We start from the raw sequence: 11,836 nt of genomic DNA, 5'->3' as shown, positions 1-11,836 counted from the left end.
ATGGGCAAAAGAAGTGCTGCATGGTTTTCTGCACCCCTGTTAAGAGAGTTGTGTTTACTGCAGCAATAGCTAATTGCCCCAAGGTCTTGGGAGAGCTATTTAGATCAGCAGTCACCTTGTCTGGACCAAATACTCTTAGATAGTCCTTACAAACACTCACCTTCTATAATCTACATGTCATTTTGCACCAGTGCATCTTCATGGGTTTCTATTGGTAAGCCACAGCAGGGTCCTTCAGCAACTGCACTCCTGAATGTTTATCAATGACAAAGATGAGATGAGACACTATGGAAAAGCTTACTTCATCAAAACTTTACTTCTAAAATCAATGTTTTTTGGTCTTCGTCATAAACGAGTGGATGTGAAATTATTTCAAACCAATATACACCATGTTATAAAAATAAAAAAGCTTACCCATCATCTACTTACACTTGTGCAGATGACCAATGCCACAGCATTTATATCATTAGATGTTCCTAAAGGGTCACAACATGAGTACAATCACCTTCTCTTAAATCCTGAGGCATCAGACAAAAGAAAAGATACATTTTACTGTTATCAGTGAAAGGCTGGTGTGAATAAGACCTTAAGCGTGGAGACTTGTCACAATCAGAGCCAACATCAGAGACAGGCTGGCATGTTTTGCCCCAGCAGAAGCCAGAAGTTAATACCTTTCCATTCACATCCCAGACCACAGTTCAGTTGATGACCCTGCCAACATTTTCAAGACAGGTCCCTAGAAGATGCAGCCCTGAGCCTTGCAAACATGCTTGTTCTATGTCAACTGCCAGGTGGAAGTCTAAAATGTTTGGTTCATACCCTAACTCATGCTATACCAGCGCAAGCCTTCTCCTTCCTGGTGTCACTAGGGTACATTCTGGAAGTTCTCCACAATTTCAGGAGAATAAATAGATGGCCTTTTATTTTCCCATTCCCTCTGCTTCTATCTTATCCTTTTATCTTCTCCTTTATCTTCAGTGCCCTGGCATTAGCATTTAATTAACTTCTCCACTTCTAATCCTGCCTGGTTTCATCTACTCCCACAGCAGCTAGAGTCATCTATTTGCAATGCAAATCTCTTCCAGCCAGTTCCTTCTTAAAATCCTGCAGGATTCTTTCACATCTTCTCCTTCCCTCCGCCTACCTTTTCCCACTCCCAGGATCTCCACCCTCATCTTTTGCCATCTCCTACCATCAGCTTCCTGAAACCTACAAATACAGAATTCTGCTTCAATTGAGCTGTATTCTCTGGCCCAAAGCCTTTGCACAGAGACTACCTCTGCATGGAAAGCAAACCAATTACACCAGAATCTCTTGGTAGAGCCCAAGCGAGGGAATTTCTTTTAAAGCTCCCTTGGTGGCAGCCCGCGTGGCTCAGCGATTTAGCGCCGCCTTCAGCCCAGGGAGCCATCCTGGAGACCCGGGATCTAGTCCCGCGACGGGCTCCCTGCATGGAGCCTGCTTCTCCCTCTGCCTGTGTCTCTGCCTTTCTCTCTCTCTCTCTCTCTCATGAATAAATAAAATCTTTTAAAAAAAATAAAGCTCCCTTGGTGATTGTAATGTACAGCCTAAGTTGAAAAAACACAGTAATTTAAACCCTTTGTTTCGGAGATAAGAAAACAAATTCAGGGAAATTATCAGCTTCATCCAGTATCACACCACAGGACTCTTTTGTCCTTTTTGTTATTGAAATAATTTATTTCAAAATTTCACTTTGAATTTCACTCTGTAAGAGCCATAGACACTTTTACATTTGATTTTTTTAATATGATTTCAGAATGGCAACTGAATTGAGGAGATGATGGAAAAGCACTGTCACTGTGTTTCAGTTCTCTGTTATGCATAATGATACTCCAGTCAGGGATTTCAAAAGGTCATTTTCATCTAGAATGTCAATCTGGGACTTTTAAAATCTATTATCCAAAGTTCCTCTGTGAAAACCGCCTTTTAGAAAGGCACAATCTAGAAATGATTTAGTTAGAAACAGCAATGCTCTTTATTTCAAATACGTTATTTGGAGCAAGATACAATTTTTCTACATACCTTTTAAGATAAAATTTTGTTAGGACAGTCTGGAGAAACATTCACAGTTCAATTTAACTAAATTGTGGGACTATTTTTGGTCTTTTCCCTTAAAATTATGGGCAGACATTTAATTGGAGTTTCCCTCTGTGCTCCCCATCATACCCCACACTCCTTGGGGACTACTCCCGTAGGCTCTTAATGCTTTACCCACAGAACCGCTAACCTCTTGTGCTGACATTTTAAACAGTCCTCTGTGCCAGGATTATAGGATATCTGATTTACTCACTTGTAAACTCTAGATAGTGATAAGGGCAGCTTTCTGCCTGCCCTGGGCATAACAAAGCTAAAAAAAAACAAACAAAAAAAAAACAGCCAACTGGCCAGATCTGTAACTGAGGAATACCAGGTCTGAGCTTCAAGCCTCTCCGTTGACAACAGAGTTATCAATCTGAAGATATAATCAAAGCTCCTAGCCAGAGCACTTTAATTAGATGAATGAATCATACAAAGATAAAATAGCCAAGACATCAAAACATAAACAGCTTCATTAACTGTGGTTTAGGTGTCCAACTTACAAAGACGTTACAATTTTTTTTTCTTCTTTGGAATAACATTTTAAGGATATAAATCTGACCATGCTTGAAAACTGAGAAAATTTTTGCATTAAATATGAATAGTGATAGTTTATATGATTACTATAAGGAGAAAAAGATTATCATAGCTTGGTTCTATGTGAGTGGATATATGTATTTTGCTGCCCTCTACTGGGGATCAAAGAGTGATTTTTCAGTTAATCTCAAATGTGTCCAAGGTACAAATAGATTAGGACATAACAATATGCCATGATAAATTACAGAAATATTTCACCTTGAGATACCAATTTTAAAAGTAGGGATACTAAAAGTAATACGGCTTATATTCCACAGGTTTTATTCTCAGAATTCTCCATGCTTTTTCTAGTCCCCCAGGCTTTGCTCATTTTCATTATCTTGACGACTTGGTTATGCTAATGCCTCCTACTCTTTCAAATATGTTTATAATCTTTGCTTTAGATAAGTTTTCCCTATCGTCACATCTGTTCTATAAGCTTGGGCTGCAAATAACAAAATACCACTTTGGCAGTATACACTTATGTGTATACTTACAAAATACACTTATGGCAGTATAAGACTGATGGGCTTAAACAACAGAAATTAGTTTTTGCACAATTCCAGAGGCTAGGCGTTCAAGATCAAGGTAGTCTACCTTCCTGACTTGTTGATAAAGCCCTGTGTGATCACAGGACCTTTCCTCCATGCATGTAGAAAGATTTCTCTCTTCCTTTTCTTTACAAGGTCATCAGTCCTATAGGATTTGTTCCCTATCTTTATGGTCTCATTTAACCTACATTACCACCCATATGCCCTGTCTCAAAATATGGTCACATGGGGGTTAGGGCTTCCACATATGACTTTGGGAGGGACACAATTTAGTCCATAGCATTTTCCCCTTTCTTAGAATGTATTGGAATCACCTGTTTACTTACCTGCACCTCATTACATATACACCTCTATGTTTATTGCAGCATTATTTACAACCATCAAATTATGGAAGTAACTCAAGCATCCACTGATAGATGAATGTATAAACAAGATGTGATGTACATATATACAATGGACTATTACCCAGCCATAAAAAAGAATGAAATCTTGTCATTTGCAACAACAATGGATAGACCTAGAGAATATTATGCTAAGTGAAGTCAGAGAAAGAAAAATACTGTATGATTTCACATATATGTGGAATCTAAAGAAACAAAATGAACAAACAGAAAGCAGAAACATACCCATAGATAGAACAAACAGATAGTTGCCATAGGGGAGATGAATGGTAAGATAGGAAAAATGGGTTAAGGGAAGTAGGAGATACAGGTTTCCAGTTACAGAATGAGTAAGTCACAGGGATAAAAGGCACAGCATAAGGAAAATAGTCAATGGTATTTTATTTTTAAATATTTTATTATTATTATTATTTATTCATAGAGACAGAGAGAGAGGCAGAGACACAGGCAGAGGGAGAAGCAGACACCATGCAGAGAGCCTGGGACTCGACTCAGGGTCTCCAGGATCATGCCCTAGGCTGCAGGTGGTGCTAAACGGCTGCACCACTGGGGCTACCAGTCAATGGTATTTTAATAGCATTGTATGTGACAGATAGGAGCTACACTTGTGGTGAGCACAGTATAATATATAGATCTGCTCAAACACTATGCTGTACACCTGAAACTAATATAACACTGTGTGCCAACTACACTTCAATTAAAAAAAGCAAAAACAATAAAAAACAAGCATTGGGCTGACTCTGCTCTGCTACTGAATGACTTCAGTCCCCTCTAGGGTCCACATCAAAGTTGTAGAATGACATATCAGTTAAGCTAGAAATTGATCAATAGCCACTCCTGGGCCAGGAAGCAGGTGCTGCACCTATCTATGTGAGTAGCATACTACTGGAATTTCTAAGTTTTTATTTCAGATGGACATGTTTTTAAAGAATAGGGTAAATAATTTAATAAAGTATACCCATTTTATAAATGACCATGTGTTGTGGATATAGTACTCAACAGTTAATATTATGTATAAAAAAGAAACCACTGCAAACAAGCCTGTTGTACAAAACTTTATTGAACTTTGAATAACAAGCATGTAACAAAATTTAGAGCATGATTAGGATGAAATATCTCAAATATGTTCCTTACAAAAGCAGTAAGTACAGTACACAAAGACTGTTCATAATATTTTAAAGTATCTAAAGTGCTAAAAATATCAAGACATACTAGGATCTGTGGAGTTACCTTTCCTTTCAACTAGAGCATTTATTCCCATAAGCTTTGCTACAATAAAAGTTAACATAATAGGAACATACACATATAATAAGTGAAATGGAAAATGAAGGCATACAACAAACATTCCAATTACAAAGCTAATGTGAAGAATGGAGTCTTTTTAGTATTCCTGAACCTGCATTTCCTTTGAACATATTGATGGGGTACAATGAAACTTTCTTCTAACATGTTTTTAATGTTACACAATTATGACCACTCCCAATGTAATCAATACTTTCTTAGCATAATCATTAACCGAATTTGAGAATTTGCTAATGTACTTTAAGAAACACATTCATCTCATTCAGAGGTGATATTCAAAACACTGAACGACCAGCAGTCCACTGTCCCTACCCAATAAGCAGACAATGGAGTAAATGACTGGTATGACAACACTGCCTGTCCCAGCTGAGTATCAACCCTGATGTTATTTCCAACAACACCAGACACATGTTTTGGCTAATGTACAAGCATGTGCTATGAGATATGAAACATAAAATTCACAAAGACATGAAATTGAACTCAAATACTCTGCTGCATGGAGGCTGAATGTGAAATATTTCACAGTGACTGGAATTGACTGGCTAACAGGCAATGGTGGGGTTTTTTTTATATTCAACTTTGATTAAAATAAATGGACTTAGAAGAAACCCTTGAGATTTAGTTAATGCTACTAATCTAAAGGCTCTGAATTACTGCAGAGCCTTTAAAATCAGTATATGTGAACTTTTATATATTTTTCCTTAAGAAAAAAATAATAATAAAAACACCGAGGTACTTTAGTTTCTTTTCAAGGGATTACTGTTGTTATCTTCCTGAGATGCAAAAGACCATAAAAGAAAAGCACCATGCCTAGATTGCTGAATGAGGCATCAGACACTAATAGTTTGGTCCTTTTCTAAATGGATCTCTTCCAACAATTACACTAAAACATAGTGAGGGATCACAGATGCCAGGGGGTCCTGGTTGCCCTTGGATTCCGGGTTTTCCATGATCTCCATCTTTGCCTGGGAGACCTGGATCTCCTGGAGGACCTTCTTTGCTTATTCCAGGAGGGCCCTCTGGACCTAAAATGGGACATGAGCAATATATGAACAGAGGAGTTTGGTTTTTTTTTGATATAGCTGATTCTGTAAGAAACTTAAACTGAAAAAAAATTTTTTTAACATATTTGCACAAATGTGAAAAGAGGAGAGAATCTCTTGCTAATTCTATATACCTTCCACTTGGAAAAAAACTATGCAAAAATAATCCATAATTTTCATAAAGCTGGGCTAAGCTATATCAATACAGCAATCACCATGCTGATGAAGACACTGAGCTAGCATCCTAATATTTTAATTGGTATTGCCTAAATTTCCAGCATATCTTCTGCCAATATTTTTATAAATTAGCAAGTGAATAGATCAGTAAGCTAAAACTCAATTAACATCACTGTTGTGCCATATTTACAGTAAGATGACTATTTTTATTATACACATTTTTAAAGTTTCCACATTTAAATATATAGTCATTACCATGATATAATTGTGATTAATATATACACACAGGTGTTATAGCACTAATTTGTGAACCATTGACTAATTAGTCTAATTAGTTCAATTAGTATGCTCAAAGGAAGGACAGTTAACTTAGGATACTGGTCTTTTAAAGTTGATTAAACAAAATAACAAAATATTCAGGTTTTGAAATGGAGCAGAGCAGTCTGAGGAACTTTCTACTACTAATTATTCCGGTTACTACTACTCAGAAACATTTATTTAACACTTAACTACAACTGTAGATATTGTCTCAAGTATTTTACATAAAAACTGTTGAATTCTTTGATCTACCCAAAAGCTTCATGAGGTAATAACATCTAAAATAATAACAGGGAGTGCCTGAGTGGCTCAGTCAGTTGAGTGTTTCACTTCGGCTCAGGTCATGATCTCAGGGTCCTGGGAGAGAGCCAAAATGGGGCTTCCTGCTTAGTGGGAAGTCTGCTTGTCCCTTTGCCCCCCTCCCCTCATGCTTTCTCTCCCTCTCACATGCTCTTTCTCTCTCTCCCTCAAATAAAATATTTAAAATAAATAAATAATAAATAAAATAATAATAGTACACATTTATTAAAAACATGATTGTTATTTATTCACTGTTCCAAAAGCACTATGTATTAACTCATATCATTTTCTAATAATGTCATGATCCAGGTAATATCTCATCACCATTTCATAACAGAAATGCTGGCATAACCAAGTTAAATAATACAGCTAGCAGGGGGTGACTTAAGAGTCTACCATTACAGTTATTCTGCTTCCTTGAGAATCATAAGACTGAACAGTGATACACGCTAGATAAGCATGGGTCACTAAAACCATTCAATAACTAGTCTACAGAGTAGTCTTCTAAAGCATCTAAATGATAAACAAGAGAAAATCTTGAGTGATTCATGAATATGATAGAGGAAGAAAATTCTAGGAGTTAGAGCTTAATGTGTTGAATGCAACTCATTCAAAAAAGTAAACAAATGTCTTGATTTCAAATTTCTTGACATAGATTTGTGATGATTTTCTTAAAGCCAAATGTGCAGCAACATTTACAAGCATATAGCAAGTCTTACCTGGGGGACCAGGGGGACCCTGTTCTCCGGGGTACCCAAACCCTTGGCTTCCCTTTGCCCCATTTCTTCCTGGTAGGCCTACAGAGTGTCAAAGATGAGAGTAAGCTTACTTTTCCTATAAAATCACTTCCTCCTAGATTGTTTCTTTCAAAGCTGTTAATACATACATTGAAAGAAAAAATAAATCTTTTAAAAATAGCTTGCCATTTATTATTATAATTTTTGAAGCAAAGATTACCAAAATTATCAGTGATCTGGAAATATGTAACAAGATCTAATATTAAAAAGGAAAATGGTTTGGGATTATTAGCCCTTTCTGTTTATTACTTTGAACATCTAAACTGCTCACATAATAGTAAATAAAAAGGAAAGAATTATCAACTGACATTTCACATAAACATTCTAAGAGAAGTAAGTTGTGGGCTATTAGGAAGTTTGGTTGCAAAACATGATTTTTCCTGTAAGAGAAAAAATCTTTCCGATAACACAACACAAGTTACTAAAGTCAAAATAAAGGAAATAGTGTTTGGACTTTCTATTTAAAGACCTTCTTATTAAAGACTCAGGCAAAATCTCCAAGTGCATAGTCAAAATTTCTAACTTATAATTTCACAAGCTTCAAACTTTAACCTTTCTCTACTTTAGAATATTGCTTTAAGAAAATAAAACAATTGCTTTTTAACTAGTTGACAAAGTTTAAAGACTTTGGAAGACAAAAGCTTTTTTTGTCATCATAAAAACAAAGATGAGCTCTTGCCTAATTAAATCAGTTTAGAGTGTAGGTACAAAAAACTACCCTTTCTTGTTCATTTGCTTATGTATATGAAGTTAAGTACCTTTTAATCCTCTGGCACCTGGACGTCCAGGAGCACCAACTAATCCAGGAACACCATCTCTTCCTGGTAAACCAGGAAATCCTCTTGGACCTTCTGGGCCTATGGGACCAGGTGGCCCAGGTATACCAGGGGAACCATGTTGGGACTGGCAATGATCACAACTTTGAATTCTTCCACTCTGAAGTAAGACTGGTAGCTGAGCTTAAAAACAAATAAGTCCCACCCCTTACGTTTAAATGGTGAATGGGCATTACTAACATTTCTAATCATTTTTCACAATTTACAGAGGCTTATCTGTTGACCAATAATTTCACTTCTAGGAATTTAACTCTGGAAATACTCATTGTTCTGTGTAATCATTTTATTGTAGCAATTGCTTAAAATGGGAGGGAGAGTGAAAGCACCCCCCAAAAAGAAATTGGCAAATTATAGACATCCATATTTATGAATTTAATGACCAGAATTATGTCAGAGAAGAAAATTTAATTCCATGGTGAAATAACGATAAATTGTTTTATTGAAAAGATTATAAAAGAGACATATCATTTCCATCTTCATAAACTACCCATCTAGAGAAAAAACAGATTATAAATGTCCTTTATGTTCTTAATTATATCTTTTATTATTTCTACCAAGAATCTGTATGATTTTAGTAATTTTAAAAAGTTATAAAATCTGTTTGAGACTTACCTCTTAATACATCGGTGCAAACTTGTCGAATAAACTGTTCCGAAAATTCTCTCCCCTGCATCAAATTATTAGGGGTTATAACATGTACATACTAAGTAAAAAGCAATGAAAACATAAGAACTGAGAAAGAAGCAGAATACGTACGGGCTTCCCATCTAGTCCTGGAGGTCCCTGCGGACCTGCTTCCCCAGGCTGCCCCTGGGGGCCCACAGGCCCCATTAGGCCGTCCACCCCAGACTCTCCTTTTGGTCCAGTGGCACCTCTGACACCAGGCTCCCCCTTCTCACCTCTCTAAAATCAGAATAAATCTTTAAAAGTTCTATTTAAATATTTCAGAAGGTATAATTGCATTGCAAAATTCCTTAAGGATATGAGCATATGAATATATACATGTATATATATAATGTACATTATCCAGGGAACAGCTGCGAAAGGCTACTATTGATCAGAAGGGAAATTTCACATCATATTAAACTGTCATTTATTCACCCATCCACCCAACTCCACAAATATCCTCTATTTATTGAGTGTATTGTGTAGGCAATACATTTAATGTGACACAAGCCTGTTCCCAAAGAGCTTAAATTCTAGAGAGACAAATACAGAAACACGATATTCTCTGATGAAATATATGCAGGACAAAGAGGAAAAAACTTAGCTCCTAATCTAGAAGAAGAACCATTAATATTCACAGATATGTAACATTTCATAACTAATTGAATGAATCTACATATTAAGAAAATCACTAAGAAATGAACTTGAAAGGCATTTTCTGTTTGTGATGTCAATAGCTAGATTTATACAGTATTGAAAATGCAAGCAATAAGGACTGAAATAGAGCATAAGACACAAAGAAACATACCTCTCCTTTCATACCATGATGGCCTTGAATTCCCTTAGAAAATTAATAGAAAAAAAAACTACAATCAATGTGCGAGGTACAGTACTAGAAACATGGCATGCACCTTTTACCTGACATTTTATCAAACTTTAGTTTTCAATTTGAAAAGTACTGATAGAATTTTTTTTTAAGATTTTATTTATTTAAAAAAAAAAGATTTTATTTATTTATTCATGATAGTCACACAGAGAGAGAGAGGCAGAGACATAGGCAGAGGGAGAAGCTGGCTCCATGCACTGGGAGCCCGACGTGGGATTCGATCCCGGGTCTCCAGGATCGTGCCCTGGGCCAAAGGCAGGCGCCAAACCGCTGCGCCACCCAGGGATCCCTGAAAAGTACTGACAGAATTAGTGAGAGAATTACATGTGATACTGTTTTTGCCTTTTTAAAGGAAACTAATGACAAAGCAATATGCTAACTGGATAATATAAAAATGTTCATTTACATAACTGTTTCATTCTTGAGTACTACTTATAAAAGATGAGTTAAAGCAAAAGATGCCATCAAAAGTGATTAATAGGGAAGAAAATACCTATGTGTCCTATGCCTAAACCACTCATTGCTGATAATTCAGAGGTTAGAAAAGCAGTGTGAGATATGCTCTGGAATTCTTCCCAAGTAATATAGACACTGATGGGCCCACACAGGAAACTCGCTCACTGTTACAAGCACTGAATGCATCTGGATGGCTCTATTAAATTATTTCCTACTCATCTCTCACATATTCATTCATTCATATTCAATGACAAATTACAGAGATAAGGAAGAAATTAAAATTTCAGGAAAGGCATTAAAAATTCCCATTTTTGAAATTCATTCACTCAGGCTATAAAGTTACCCAATATCAGTTGAGGGACAAGGGTAGAGCTTGCACATTCACAGATAGGATTTCATTATTCAACTTTATAATTAAAAATTGGTGTTCTACAATTCAATATAAAATTTAGTGTGTAACATTTCACACAATGAATTTTGAGTTTGAATATTTAATTTGCTGCATCTCTAGGTTCCTTGAACATGTTTACCCTGATGAGACCAAAGAGAAGACAAATTAGGTCTGGCAACAGACAGAGGCAGATTCTCAAATTAAAATGAGAGCAAGGGCAGCCCAGGTGGCTCAGCGGTTTAGCACCACCTTCAGCCCAGGGAGTGATCCTGGAGACCTGGGGTCGAGTCCCACGTGGGGTTCCCAGCATGGAGCTTGCTTCTCCCTCTGCCTGTGTCTCTGCCTCTCTCTCTCTGTCTCTCATGAGTAAATAAATAAAATCTTTAAAAAGTAAAAATATAATAAAATGAAAGCAAAAAAACCCCACTAAGTTTTCATATAAAAATAGTGAGTAAAACCCTGCAAGACTATTCTTTAAATATCGAGGTTTCTGAAAAAAAACACAGGGGTTTTCCCTACCAGATGTAACCTTAGAACTGGAGCTCATGTAAGAGAAAAGACAGAAGAGATGAGTTCTCAGGACTAGAAATGAATTAGAGTCATCTGAGAATTCACTAGGATGATTTCATGAGCGAAAAACAAAACAGAGGCCAAGAAAGCACACACTGGCAGCACTTGGTAGGAGGACAGGTAACTAGTACTGATTATTTAAAGAGCCTGGGCCAACTATTCACTTGCTGAAAAGCAATAGTTGCTCTGACTCCCAGGTACTCCAGCAGGGCTCAGAGTTCCTGGTGGTGAGAAATGCACCATCCAACAAATTTAGGGCAGAAGCTTTCAGGGGAACTAGATTCCTGCCGAGGGATCAGACCGCTATTTTTCTTGAAAAGTGAGAGAAAAAAAAAAAAAACATGTTAAGGAAAAGGTGGAGAGAGTGTCTTCTGAAAGCCAGGGACCTAGCTAAGTTGTGAGCTCAGACTCCACAGGAAATAGCCTTCTTTTCAGACAGTTATTTTAAGAATTTTTGGTGAAAGGCCTA

At 36.7% G+C, this 11,836-nt stretch overlaps 1 protein-coding gene across 2 annotated transcripts in view; it reads right to left on the bottom strand.

Annotated features, from left to right (window-relative positions):
• Window positions 1–4,667: 4,667 nt before the first annotated feature.
• Window positions 4,668–11,836, bottom strand: part of COL21A1 (collagen type XXI alpha 1 chain) — a 242,758-nt gene continuing 235,589 nt past the window's right edge. For both annotated transcript variants that reach the window (XM_072832540.1, XM_072832539.1), the window contains 6 exons: window positions 9,873–9,905; window positions 9,155–9,301; window positions 9,011–9,065; window positions 8,321–8,521; window positions 7,485–7,562; window positions 4,668–5,952 (listed from right to left, as the gene is read on the bottom strand). In XM_072832540.1, coding sequence (XP_072688641.1) covers window positions 5,765–5,952; window positions 7,485–7,562; window positions 8,321–8,521; window positions 9,011–9,065; window positions 9,155–9,301; window positions 9,873–9,905 — 702 coding nt within the window. In that variant the 3' untranslated portion in view covers window positions 4,668–5,764. The remainder of the gene's footprint in view (window positions 5,953–7,484; window positions 7,563–8,320; window positions 8,522–9,010; window positions 9,066–9,154; window positions 9,302–9,872; window positions 9,906–11,836) is intronic.

Source organism: Canis lupus, chromosome 7, assembly GCF_048164855.1.
Source record: "Canis lupus baileyi chromosome 7, mCanLup2.hap1, whole genome shotgun sequence".
NCBI lineage: Eukaryota > Metazoa > Chordata > Mammalia > Carnivora > Canidae > Canis > Canis lupus.
Note: the sequence above shows the minus strand (reverse complement) of the source record. Positions and strands in the feature narration are given on the sequence as shown.